General features: G+C 43.3%; 1 protein-coding gene across 1 annotated transcript in view; it reads left to right on the top strand.

Annotated features, from left to right (window-relative positions):
• The window catches only part of LOC115225095 (lysine-specific demethylase 5A-like), a 139,116-nt gene that overhangs the window by 73,107 nt on the left and 51,905 nt on the right, over positions 1-14,104 (top strand). The window contains 6 exon segments of the mRNA XM_029796019.2: positions 1,234-1,410; positions 2,090-2,149; positions 5,672-5,797; positions 7,674-7,794; positions 9,508-9,572; positions 12,224-12,382. Of these exon segments, the coding sequence (XP_029651879.2) occupies positions 1,234-1,410; positions 2,090-2,149; positions 5,672-5,797; positions 7,674-7,794; positions 9,508-9,572; positions 12,224-12,382 (708 nt within the window).

Genomic DNA, 14,104 nt, shown 5'->3' on the forward strand with positions numbered 1-14,104 from the left:
CCTATGTTTCCGACGAAGAGCTCCGCTCGAAACGTTAAACTCTCCTTCTTCCCTTCTTTCCTGAGCGTTAAATAATACTTTATTTGTTCCACGTCCTCACGTTGTGTTTTTTTGTTTTTTTGTGTTTGGATTAACTATATATATGTATGTATGTATATATCTATATATACACATACACATACACACACACATAAGGATAAGCATATTAAAAGGGTCCTTGGTAGTGGAAAGTTTGGGAGCCACAGGGTTATATATACATACATACCCCTAGCTGGCCATATCCAGCCTAAATATTCCACTAGTTTTAGGTTCAGACCAGTCAGATCTAGCCTCTCACACCTACCTTGCAATGCCATTCTATAAAAATAAACATCATCAAAATCTTGAAGCTATGAGACAATGCTTGATTAATGCAAAATCTTGTTAATAAATGAGTAATTACTTTGGACCGAGCGATCATCATCATCATCATCGTTTAACGTCCGTTCTCCATGCTAGCATGGGTTGGACTGTTCGACCGGGGATCTGGGAAGTCAGAAGACTGCACCAGGCTCCGGTCTTATCTGGCAACGTTTCTACAGCTGGATGCCCTTCCTAACGCCAACCACTCTGTGAGTGTAGTGGGTGCTTTTTACGTGCCACCTGCACTGGTGCCAGGCGAGGCTGGCATCGGCCACGGTCGGATTGGTGCATTTTATGGAAGCCAGTCGAGGCGGCACTGGCTTCGGCTACGATTTGTATGGTGCTTTTTACGTGCCACAGACAGAGAAGCCAGTCGAGGCGGCGCTGGCATCGGCCACAATTCGGATGGTGCATTTTATGGAAGCCAGTCGAGGCAGCACTGGCTTCGGCTACGATTCGGATGGTGCTTTTTACGTGCCACCGACACGGAAGCCAGTCGAGGCGGCGCTGGCATCGGCCACAATTCGGATAGTGCTTTTTACGTACCTCCAGTCCCAGGGCCCTGGCATCTGCCGGGTGCTAGTCATAGGATTGGTTCAATTTCGATTTCGATTTCACTTGCCCCAACAGGTCTTCGCAAGCAAGGGGGGTTGCCATAGGTGCCTGTCGTCGGATGAGGTTTGATATCGACTTCGCTTGCCTCAACAGGTCTTTGTGTGTCCAAGGGGGGAAAGGCATGCATAATAAATGAGTAATTACTTTGGACCGAGCGATCTGAATGCTAAATGGTCAATTGTTTCCTGAATAACATTTCTCTATTCTGTTTTGTAGATCGTTGAAGAGGAGACCGGTTATGACTATGTCTGTAAAGAGAGAAGGTGGTCGAAAGTGGCCTGTAGACTTGGGCTACCCACTGGAAAAGGATTAGGATCCATAATTAAGGCTCACTATGACCGCATACTCTACCCATTTTGGCTTTTTAAAAATGACCAGCCCTTTTCACACAAGGTAAGTGGAACTTCTCATTGTCATTATTATGTCTGAACTGTTACTATATCAAACGTTTCTGATCTTCTCTTATTACTCTCAAACTGTGTATCTTCAACAAGCACTCCATGATGTCTCTATTCAATAAAATCTACAACCTGTACACTGTGTAACTGTGCATATGACGCTCTTCCCAGACTGTTCTGTGCATGCTCATTTATAGACAGAGCCTGCTCCAGAGCGTGGGCTGCGGGGTCACTCCGAAAAGCTCTATCTACGACGATTTCATCTCAATCGAAAGAGAGGAGGCTTTCTTCGTCCAGGTTGCGGATCCGTGGAATAAGCTGCCGGATGAGATAGTGAAGATGCCGACGACCGCTCGGTTCAAAGTCTCTCTTGACCAGAAATAGCCTGATCTCTTTGCATGACCACCCTCCCTGTACATAACTCCATGTCCCCTTACATGGGCTTGCTTTTGCTTCTTGAGCCAATAAAAATTGAATTGAATTGAATTGAATTATACTAACTAGTATAGTTCACTCAGCTAATCCCAGGGTTGTACAGATTCCCCATACAACACCTGCCCCCTTTTGAGATTGGCTTTCCCTTTGTTTTTTTGTTACTTCCTTGGGGGAGAAATTGGAATATATTTTTCTTTTAGAATCAATCTCTAACATCTCTGTCCCCTTTCTCTTTCTAGTTGAATTGTGCACTGGTTGAACCCTATCCTGCAGCAACAGAACATCAAATACCCCACAAAGTATTTCCAAAGGCTCTGCCTGCCTTTTTCATCCTTCTGTTTATTTGTTTTTTTATTTGATTTACATGTCTCATGTGGAGGCGCAATGGCCCAGTGGTCAGGGCAACGGACTCGCAGTCGTAGGATCGCGGTTTCGATTCCCAGACCGGGCATTGTGAGTGTTTATTGAGTGAAAACACCTAACGCTCCACAAGGCTCCGGCAGGGGGTGGTGGTGAACCCTTCTGTAGTCTTTCACCACAATTTTCTCCCACTCTTTCTTTCCTGTTTCTGTCGTACCTGTATTTCAAAGGGGCCAGCCTTGTCACACGGAATCTCCCTGAGAACTATATTAAGGGTACATGTGTCTGTGGAGTGCTCAGCCACTTGCACGTTAATAAATGAGCTGCGACGTCACTGGTGCCAAGCTGTATCGGCCCCTTTGCCTTACCCTTGGGTAAAATCAGTGGCATGGAGAGGAGAGGCTGGTATGTATGGGTGTATGAGCAATTGCTGGTCTTCCATAAACAACTTTGCCCAGACTTGTGCCTCAGAGGGTCACTTTCTAGGTGCAATCCCATGGCCATTCATGACCAAAGGGGATCACAACAACAACACCATGTCTCTTATGCTCATACGGTTGCCCTTTCACCATATATATTACTCTACCAGGACGTTTGGTTATTCGTCCTTGTTTCCCATATTTGTACATTTAAAAAAATACTGTGTCCCCTATATTGAAATAGTTTGTATTGTTAGGGTTAGGGTTCTTCTGTATTAGTTGTTTCTCTCCTGGTAACAATTTATCAAATACTGATCGTATCTTTCTGGCGAACATTAATTCAGTGGGTGACATACCCAACTCTCTGTTGGGGTTTGGTGTTATTCTGTAGACGTGTAAAAATTTTGTCAGTGTATTATCCACTAATGATTTGTTTCTGGTTTTCCTCAACACACTTTCAAATGTATCTACGAACCTCTCCACAAGTCCATTTGACTTGATAATCGTGGGGTAGTGACATGTTCCATTTGATGCGTCTTACAAAAATCTTTGCACTCTTTTGCTGTAAATTGCGTGCCATTATCTGACATTATAGTGTTCGTCACGCCAAAATGTGCAAATATTTCATCCCAAAATTCAGTAGTTGTTACCAATCAAACGTGGCCAATGCCAGTGCCACTTTGACTGGCTTCTGTGCTGGTGACACATACAAAGCACCAACAGATTGTTGTTGATGCCAACTCTTCTGGCCCCTGTGCTGGTGGCACGTAAAATGCACCCACTACACTCTCGGCGTGGTTGGCATTAGGAAGAGCATCCAGCTGTAGAAACACTACCAGATCAGATTGGGGCCTGGTGCAGCCTCCTGGCTTCTCAGTCCCCAGTTGAACCATCCAACATGTGCTAGCATGGAAAATGGGCGTTAAACCGATGATGATGATTTTTGTAGTTGTTTGTTTACACTTACAGATTTCAGGCCATTTTGTGTAGTTATCTACCACTACCAGATAATATACACCATTTCGTGGTCCTGCAAAATCTATGTGTAGTCTAGAGCAGGCTATATCTGTCTTTGACCACTGTTGAATCTTTACTGGAGGTACCTTAGCTGTCAGGGTGCATCCCCTGGATGCTTTCACCAGATTCTCAATACCTTCATCCATAGTAGGCCAGTAAACATAACTCTTCATGATGTCCTTCATTCTTACAATTCCATCAAATTCTTTCAGCATCTTATTTTGTCGTTCAACAGGTATCCCAACCCTCTGAACGCACATCAACACATTGTCACACGTTGAATAGAATTTCAAACCTGTGTTACACTCAGCGCCATAGTTTTATGTGCTTACTCCGGTGGCACGTAAAAAGCACCCACCAGAATTGATATATTCCTGAACAATATAAAAAAAAAAATATACACATAAACCACAAAAACAGTTGGGATATCATTTTAGGGCAAAAAAAATTTTCAATAATAAAATTATTAAATCATAATTAGCGCCGCTGGCCGATGCCAGCGCCGTCTCGACTGGCTTCCGTGTCGGTGGCACGTAAAAAGCACCATCCGAATCGTGGCCGAAGCCAGTGCCACCTCGACTGGCTTCCGTGCAGGTGGCACGTAAAATGCACCAATCCGACCGTGGCCAATGCCAGCCTCGCCTGGCACCAGTGCAGGTGGCACGTAAAAAGCACCCACTACACTCTCGGAGTGGTTGGCGTTAGGAAGGGCATCCAGCTGTAGAAACTCTGCCAGATCAGACTGGAGCCTGGTGCAGCCATCTGGCTTCCCAGATCCCCGGTCGAACCGTCCAACCCATGCTAGCATGGAGAGCGGACGTTAAACGATGATGATGATTAGTATTTTTTTCATTTAATAAATGCATTCTTTCTGCTTTCCTTTTTCTCTCTTCCCATGTGACTGGTAGTAACCGCACTACATTGCAGAGAGTATTTTTTAAATTCAATTTCTGATTTTAACGCTGCTATTACTAAATCTTCTAACGGTTCCTTATACTTCGGGATCAATCTCGACAGCCTGTCTGCGTGTCCCAATTTCTTCAAGGGCAAAAATTCCATTTTGAAAACATAATTTAGTAGGGTAGTCTCCCCCAGCATTGTAGTCGATTGGCTGTATGTGTAGGGGACACCTGTTTTTGATCCATATATTGTTAATAGCGGACGGTGTCTGCAAAGTAGACTTTCTGCTGTGCAAGAATTTATGAAATTTTTTCACTGCAAAGATAATGGCCAATGCCTCTTTTTCTAGCTGTAATCTTTTTTTTTTTTGCTGATAGTAATGCATGTGACACATATGTGATCGGTTTTACGTTACTATTTTCCAACTTATCTAAGATTACTGCTCTGATCCCAGGCTCGCTAGCATCTGATGCTTCAGTTATTTTTAGTTTCGGATCAAAATGTGTTTGAGATAGCTCTGATGTCAACATCTTTTTAATCTCTTTGAATGCTTTTTGGCATTCGTCAGTCCAACACCATTTCATGTAAAAGCTCTCAATCACACTCTTGGCGTGGTTGGTGTTAGGAAGGGCAACCATCGGTAGAAACCATGCCAAATCAAACTGGAACCTGGTACAGCTGCAGTCAAACCGTCTAACTCATGCCAGCATGGAGAGCAGATGTTAAACAATAATGATGACGATGATTACATTTGATAGACTAATATGAAAGGTACAGGGTTGAGCCATGAGCTGGCAGAAACGTTAGCACACCAGGCGAAATGCTTAGCGGTATTTCGTCTGCGTTACGTTGTGAGTTCAAATTCCGCCGAGGTCAACTTTGCCTTTCATCCTTTCGGGGTTGATAAATTAAGTACCAGTTACGCACTGGGGTTGATGTAATCGACTTAATACCTATGTCTGTCCTTGTTTGTCCCCCCTATGTTTACCCCCTTGTGGGTAGTAAAGAAATAGGTTGAGCCTCTTTCACTTATCCTCTTGATATTATCAATGTCTCTCTCCCTCCTTCTCTCTCTCTCTCTCTCGTTCTCCTAACGATTTGTGTCATGTTTCCCTATATCTGCAGGCTACCGACATGCACTCTGAAAGTGTTGATGATAAATCAGACAAGGAATATAAGCCACATGGTATAATAGCGACAGACTCCACCAGTGGTGGTTACACAAGGAAAACTAAACGAAATATTAACAAAGTAAGTTGGGATTGAAACCCTGCTCTCTGTTTTTCTCTCTGCCTTGTTTTCAGCACTTCCACTCACCCACCTTAAACCCCACCATCCCACATCTTTATTCCTCCCCTAGCCCTTCTTTTATTTCTTCTATCCTTGTTGCACCTTTCTTTTACTGGTTCCAGTCTTTGGGTTGGTCATGCCGGAACACTGACGGCTGTTGTTGCTTTTTAGCCCCAGGTCGACCTTCTTTGAGTTACAACCAGTGCACAAAGACATTTCTGATTTGACTACACCAGCTTATGTGTGTGTGTGTATACATACCTAAGATGGTGCAGGAGTGGCTGTGTGGTAAGTAGCTTGCTTATGAACCACATGGTTCCGGGTTCAGTCCCACTGCGTGGCACCTTGGGCAAGTGTCTTCTACCATAGCCTCAAGTCGACCAAAGCCTTGTGAGTGGATTTGGTAGATGGAAACTGAAAGAAGCCTGTCGCTTGACAACCGATGCTGGTGTGTTTACGTCCCCGTAACTTAGCGGTTCGGTAAAAGAGACCGATAGAATAAGTACCAGACTTCCAATAAGAATAATCCTGGGGTCGATTTGCTCGACTAAAGGCGGTGGCTCCAGCATGGCCACACTCACATGGCTGAAGCAAGTAAAAGAGTAAAGAGATACACACATCTGTTGGGACAACAAGGACCATTTGGTCATCTTAAAGGATGACCCCTGACTTGCATAGTGACTCTGCTTATAGCTGGGCTGTGGAGTCAAAACAAAAAAACTTCACTTCGACTCTGACTCCTCTACTATTGGCACCTCTGACTCTGATGTAATTAAGTGACTATGGAGAGTGAGAGAGAGGTACGAGAAAGAGGACAGAAACGTATATAAAAGCACCATCCGAACGTGGCCGATGCCAGCACCGCCCCGAACGTGGCCGATGCCAGCACCGCCCCGACTGGCTTCTGTGCCGGTGGCACATAAAAAGCACCATCCGAACGTGGCCGATGCCAGCACCGCCCCGACTGGCTTCTGTGCCGGTGGCACATAAAAAGCACCATCCGAACGTGGCTGATGCCAGCCCCGCCCCGACTGGCTCCTGTGCCGGTGGCACATAAAAAGCACCATCCGAACGTGGCCGATGCCAGCACCGCCCCGACTGGCTTCTGTGCCGGTGGCACATAAAAAGCACCATCCGAACGTGGTCGATGCCAGCTCCGCCCCGACTGGCTCCTGTGCCGGTGGCACATAAAAAGACCATCCGAACGTTGCCAGCGCCGGCTTGGCTGGCTTCCGTGCCACTGGCACGTTAAAAGCTCCAACCGATCGTGACCGATGCCGGACCCCCCCCCCTGGCACCTGTGCAGGTGGCACGTAAAAAGTACCCACTACACTCGCGGAGTGGTTGGCGTTAGGAAGGGTATCCAGCCGTAGAAACTCTGCCAGATCAGACTGGAGCCTGGAGCAGCCCCTGGCTTCCCAGACCCCAGTTGCACCGTCCAACCCGTGCTAGCATGGAGAAGGGACGTTAAACGATGATGATGTATGATGGGGCTTCTTTCAGTTTCCGTCTACCAAATCCACTCCCAAGACTTCAGCTGTCCTGAGGATATAGTAGAAGACACTTGCCCAAAGTTCCATGCAGTGGGACTGAACCCGGAACCATGTGGTTGGGAAGTAAACTTCTTACCACACAGCCATGTCTGTGCCTATTGGTCTTTTTATGGAAGAGTTACTTGTTAATTTAGAGGGATGTAAACAAACCAATACCAGTTGTCAAGTGATGAGACATACACACACACATACATGCCTATGATAAGATGATTCTATTCTCAGTCTTTCAGATCCTCCAAGACATCAATATAATTCCTGCTTTATTTGTCTGTGCTTCTTTTCAGACTCCTGTCGTCCAAAACAATGTTCCAAATTCCAAAATCGACTACTCTGCTAACAACGAGCTGAGAAAGCTACAGTTTTATGGAGCGGGGCCCAAAGCAGCAGTTCCCAGCACGGTGAAAGGTAAAATATCATATACAGATGAGATGCACACATGCACGCAATACAAGAAATTAAATAAATGATAAAAGAATAAGAAATTATGTAATGAAATCCATCGGCTTACAGGTGTTTCTGCCGTAAGACATTCTCATAGTTGAGTGCTTGTGTATCACCTTATATATTGAATTCTCATGCCAGGTTATTTGTATTGCTATACCTATGCAAAATATTAAAATATATACATCTAAAGTAAAATTTTTTCAGAAGCCCTTAAAATACTATTGTGGACCCCCAATTTATTATTTTGCTGTGTGAACCCCCTAAAAGTTCATATGGACCTTCAGGAGCCATGTAGATCCCAGTTGTGAACAAACTGTTGGAAAGAGCAGCTGGTTTGAGTATGGGTCTAGAGTTAGTTGTGTGTGTGTGTGTATGTGTGTATTGGGTGGTGTGTAGTGTGTTGAGGGGCCAGTTAGTGTATGTATGTGTGTGTTAATGAGTTGCAGTGTAGTAATCCGTTGTGTTGATCGGTTTGTATTGCACAAACTTGGGCACCAAACTGGTAATCAGTTAACATTTTCATTATAGATTTAATTTTCAGAAATCATTATCGGAGTAATTAACTTCCATTACATTTAACTTCTGTTAACTCAAGTCAACTCGAGTTAACTCCTGTTAACTTCAGCTCAATTAAAGTTAACAGAATTTATAGTTTTGGCACTTTTTAACCCTTTAGTGCTTAAACCGGCCATATCCCGTACATGTTTCATGTTAAAACTGGCCATATCCAGCCTCTCACACCTAATCTACAATGTCAGTCTAAAGGTAAACAATCACATCATTGAAACCTCAAAGCTACAAGATAATTCATGATTAATTCAAAACAAGAAATATTGAATTTCTAAATCTCTCGTAGAGACATGTACGGTGGTGGGACGATAGAATGGTTGTATACTGTCAATCTAACAAGAACGTGACAGTAGGGGGTACACCACCGCTGTATAGCCCTAGGAAGCATCGAACACCTCCTGATGGCTTTGACACATTTTTCCCTGTGTCCTATATTCAAAACAGTTTGAGTGAAAAAGTATTACATTTAACAGAGAAATCTGAACACCAAAGGGTTAAAGGTGTTTTTAGGTGGTTTTAGAGTAAAAACTGAGTTTTTGTTCTTTTTTTATAATGAAAATTAACGATGACGGTTTGTTGATAGCTTCTGTTACATTTAAAAAAAATTAGCTGATTGACGGTTATTAAAATTAACTAGTTGGTTAACAGTTAACGAAGTTATCTTTTTCATTAACGGTGCCCACCTTTCGCATTGCAGTATACTGGTGTATTGTTGAATGTGCTTGGGTTTTTTCCCCCTTTCACACACACACACACACACACTTTTTCTCTCTCTCTCTTTCTCCTCTCTCTCTCACACTCTCCTCTCTCTTTCTCTCTCACACTCTCCTCTCTCTCTCTCTCTCTCTCCTCTCTCTCTCTCTCTCCTCTCTCTCTCACACTCTCTTCTCTCTCTCTTTCCTTCTCTCTCCTCTCTCTCTCCTCTCTCTATTTCTCTCTCTCTCTTTTTCTCTCTCTCTTTTTCTCTCTCTCACACTCCTCTCTATTTCTCTCTCTCTCCCTTTTTCTCTCACACTCCTCTCTATTTCTCTCCTCTCTCTCTCACACTCTCCTTCTCTCTCTCATGCAGTTATCATTTCTTTTTTTTCTTTTCATTTTTCACAGAAGAGAAGACTGATGGCAAAGTGAAAAAAGATTGTAAGACAAAAATTAAAGATGAATTTCCCCCTGTAAGTATTTCTCCTCATTCCACATTCGATCATGGTTCCGTCTAACTACCCAACTCATGTCACCATGGAACAGCATCGCTGCTAAATGACGATAATGATAACGGGAAATAGACAAGGTGGTGAGCTGGCAGAATCGTTAGCACGCCAGGTGAAATGCTCGGAGGTATTTCGTCTGCCGTTACGTTCTGAGTTCAAATTCCACCGAGGTTGACTTTGCCTTTCATCCTTTCGGGGTTGATTAAACAAGTACCAGTCTGTTTGTCTGTCCTTGTTTGTCCCCTCTGTGTTTAGCCCCTTGTGGGTAGTAAAGAAATAGGTATTTCGTCTGTCGTTACGTTCTGAGTTCAAATTCCGCCGAGTTCGACTTTGCCTTTTGTCCTTTCGGGGTTGATTAAACAAGTACCAGTTACGCACTGGGGTCGATGTAATCGACTTAATCCGTTTGTCTGTCCTTGTTTGTCTGCTCTGTGTTTAGCCCCTTGCGGGTAGTAAAGAAATAGGTATTTCGTCTGTCGTTACGTTCTGAGTTCAAATTCCACCAAGGTTGACTTTGCCTTTCATCCTTTCGGGGTCAATGAATTAAGTACCAGTGGAACACTGGGGTCGATGTAATGGACTGGTCCCAAATTTCAGGCCCCACCCCAATTTTCAGGTCTTGTGCCTTTAATAGAATGGGTTATTATTATTATTATTATTATTAATAATAATAATAATGATGATGATGATGATAATAATAACAATAATAATAATGTGGTGAGCTGGAAGAATTGTTAGTATGTTGGATGAAATGCTTAGTGGTATTTTGTCCGCCACTACTTTCTAAGTTTGAATTCTGCCAAAGCTGGCTTTGCCTTTCATCCTTTCAGGGTCGATGGAATCGATTCATCCCCTCCTCTGAAATGGCTGCTCTTGTGGAAAAATTTGAAACCATTATTAATTAATTTATTTATTATTATTATTATTATTAAGGTGGTGAGCTGGCGGAAACGTTAGCATGCTGGGGGGGGGGATGCTTTGTAGCATTTCGTCCGTCTTTGCGTTCTGGGTTCAAATTCTGCTACATCCAACCTTGCCTTTCATCCTTTCGGGGTCAGTAAAATAAGTACCAGTTGAACACTGAGGTCAATGTAAATTGACTCGTCCCTTCCCTCAAAACTGCTTCCCTTGTGGCAAAATTTGAAACCATTATTATTATTATGGCTGGGGCCTAACCTGGGCCGCAGCAACAAAGTCCACCCATCACATTTCTTGACCCATCATCTCTGCCTCAATGTCCTGGATACATTCCAGACCAATGTCTGCAATCCTACCTTTATTGGCTGTAAACATTGGTCTGAATATTTCGATTTTCATGCTGGAAAATGTGTAATAAAAATTTCCTACAATAATATTTGAGATGGCATAGGTGTGGCTGTGTGGTAAGAAGCTTGCTTCCCAACCACATGGTTCTGGGTTCAGTCCCACTGCGTCACACCTTGGGCAAGTGTCTTCTACTATAGCCTTGGGCTGACCGAAACCTTGAGAGTGGATTTGGTAGATGGAAACTGAAAGAAGACCTTCGTATATACGTATATATATATATATATATATATGGGTTTCAAGGGCCCACAGCTTTTTAATATTCTCCCAAAGAGTCTGAGGAACTTGCACAAAGTAGATGTAGGGGTTTTTAAATCAAAGCTGGACCTCTTCCTGTCAAGACTCCCAGATGAACCTACCTCACGGCAAGAGGTGCAAATGAGGGTAGCTACATCAAACTCCATTCTTCACCAAGTGCCACATATTAGAGGAGGCTCTTAGTAATAACAGTGTAGCACAAAACAGCGGTGCATCAGCATGGCCGCAGCTCTGAGCTGAAACTAGAGCGAAAAAATATATTTTTTTTTCATTTTTCATTTTTCCAGTTTCAGCTAATGAGCTGTGGCCATGCTGGGGCACCGCCATATATAACTTATAAACAAGGGCAAATGTCCTTGTTTATAAATTTAACCTTTAAAGATATTTTTTTTAATATGCTGGCCATTGATAAAATTTTTTTCGAAAAGCTTTATCCTATATTGGTTGGCGTTAGGAAGGGCATCCAGCTGTAGAAACATTGCCAGATTAGACTGGAGCCTGGTGCAGCCTTCTGGCTTCCCAGAACCCCGGTCGAACCGTCCAACCCATGCTAGCATGGAGAACGGACGTTAAACGACGATGATGATGATGATGATGTGTGTGTGTGTGTGTCTATGTTTGTTCTCCCACCATCGCTTGACACCAATGTTGGTGTGTTTACATTCCCGTAACTTAACATTTCAACAAAAGAGACCGATAGAATACGTATTAGGCTTGCGAAGTCCTGGAGGTTGATTTGTTTGACGGGGGCGGGGGGTGGGGGGCTTGCTCCAGCATGGCCGCAGTCGTATGACTGAAACAGGTTAAAGAATAACAGAAGGGTGTACATAGTGATTATACTAGAATTCATTCTGTTAAAAAAAAAGGGGGTGTAGATGGGAATATTCCAAGCACCTCAGCCTTGATCCCTCATGCATTTTGCTGGGCCCCACCCATGCTGGGCCTTGCTTTCAGCCTTGTTTAGATCAGATTTAATGACAGCAATTTCCCCCATTTACAAAAGCATTAACCGCGTCTAATTATGCTGCTTGCAGGTGGATGCTTATGTGTGTCACGTCTGTGCTAAAGGAGACGGCGAAGAGTTTATGTTACTATGTGATGGATGTGATGATGCGTTCCACACCTACTGCCTTACACCACCGATGCCTGAAGTGCCCAAAGGAGACTGGAGATGTCCGACATGTGTAAAAGAGGTGACTGCATTGCTTTTCTTTTCTTATCAATTTACATCAGTGGTTCCCAAACTATGGGTCGCGAACGGAATCTTAGTGGGTCGCAAAAAGTTATAAAATTACGCATTAGCTTTGATTAACTGTTATCTATCGAGATAGTTCAAGACTCCTGTTTTCAATACCAGACTTGTTGTTTTATCAAGCAGTAGGCTTTTTCACGAACTTAACAAATCAGAGATTGTCATTTTCTCAAGTTATTTATTTGTACGCAATCGTAAAAAGGAAAGGTCTGTTTTTACCCATTTATAGAGAACTTTAACCCGGAGAGTTAAGTGGGTCATCATAAACTGGTGTGATAAATAGTGGGTCGTGACTCTAAAAAGTTTGGAAGCCACTGATTTACATGTTTTTTCAACCCACCCACCTCTTGTCCCCTCTATTTTGTCATTAATGCTATTATTATTATTGTAACATATAGAAATTAAGGAGCCAATCTGGCAGAAACGTTAGCACTCTGGGCGAAATGCGTAGCCGTATTTCGTCTGCTGTTATGTTCTGAGTTCAAATAGGGTGGCGAGCTGGCAGAAACGTTAGCACGCCGGGCAAAATGCTTGGCGGTATTTCGTTTGTCGGTACGTCTAAGTTCAAATTCCGCTGAGGTTGACTTTGCCTTTCATTCTTTCGGGGTCAACAAATTAAGTACAGTTGTGTACTGAGGTCAATGTAATTGACTGACCCCCCCCCTTCCCCAAATTTTGAGCCTTATGCCTAGAGTAGAAAAGAATATTTATCTAGATGAAAGGCCACGAGCTGGCAGAAATGTTAGCACGCCGGGAGAAATGCTTAGTGGTATTTCGTCTGCCGCTACGTTCTAAGTTCAAATTCCACTGAGGTGGACTTTGCCTTTCATCCTTTCGAGGTCAATAAATTAAGTACCAGTTACGCACTGGGGGCGATGTAATCGACTTTATCCCTTTGTCTGTCCATGTTTGTCCCCTCTGTGTTTAGCCCCTTATGGGTAGTAAAGAAATAGGTATTTCATCTGCCTTTACGTCCTGAGTTCAAATTCTGCCGAGGTCGACTTTGCCTTTCATCCTTTCGAGGTCAACAAATTAAGTACAGTTGTGTACTGAGGTCAATGTAATTGACTGACCCCCCCCCTTCCCCAAATTTTGAGCCTTATGCCTAGAGTAGAAAAGAATATTTATCTAGACGAAAGGCGGCGAGCTGGCTGAAATGTCAGCACGCCGGACGAAATGCTTAGTGGTATTTCGTCTCTCTTTATGTTCCGAGTTCAAATTCCACTGAGGTTGACTTTACCTTTCATCCTTTCGAGGTTCATAAATTAAGTACCAGTTGCATACTGGAGTCGATCTAATCGACTGGCCCCTCCACCCCCAAATTTCGGGCTTTGTGCCTAAAGTAGAAAAGAATATACAGATATGGAAACATTTTAGTCTCAGACCCAGAATAATAAATCTGAATAGCATAAATAGAATAGAACATCCTTATATTGCAGAAAAATTTGTTCGTGGCCAGCCATGAGACTTGAACTCACATCCCTGTGATTACCAGTCATAGTGCTTTACCTTTAAGCTCAACTGCCCACTGACAAATTCTTCTGCAATTCTTGAACGTATAAATTTAGCTTTTATAGATGCTATATGTGAAATTCCGTTATATGTAAACAAAGTTTTTTTTTTTTTTTTTGGAGGTGTTGAAATATATAAGAATGGAAATATT

The sequence above is a fragment of the Octopus sinensis genome, linkage group LG27 (assembly GCF_006345805.1).
Source record: "Octopus sinensis linkage group LG27, ASM634580v1, whole genome shotgun sequence".
Lineage (NCBI taxonomy): Eukaryota > Metazoa > Mollusca > Cephalopoda > Octopoda > Octopodidae > Octopus > Octopus sinensis.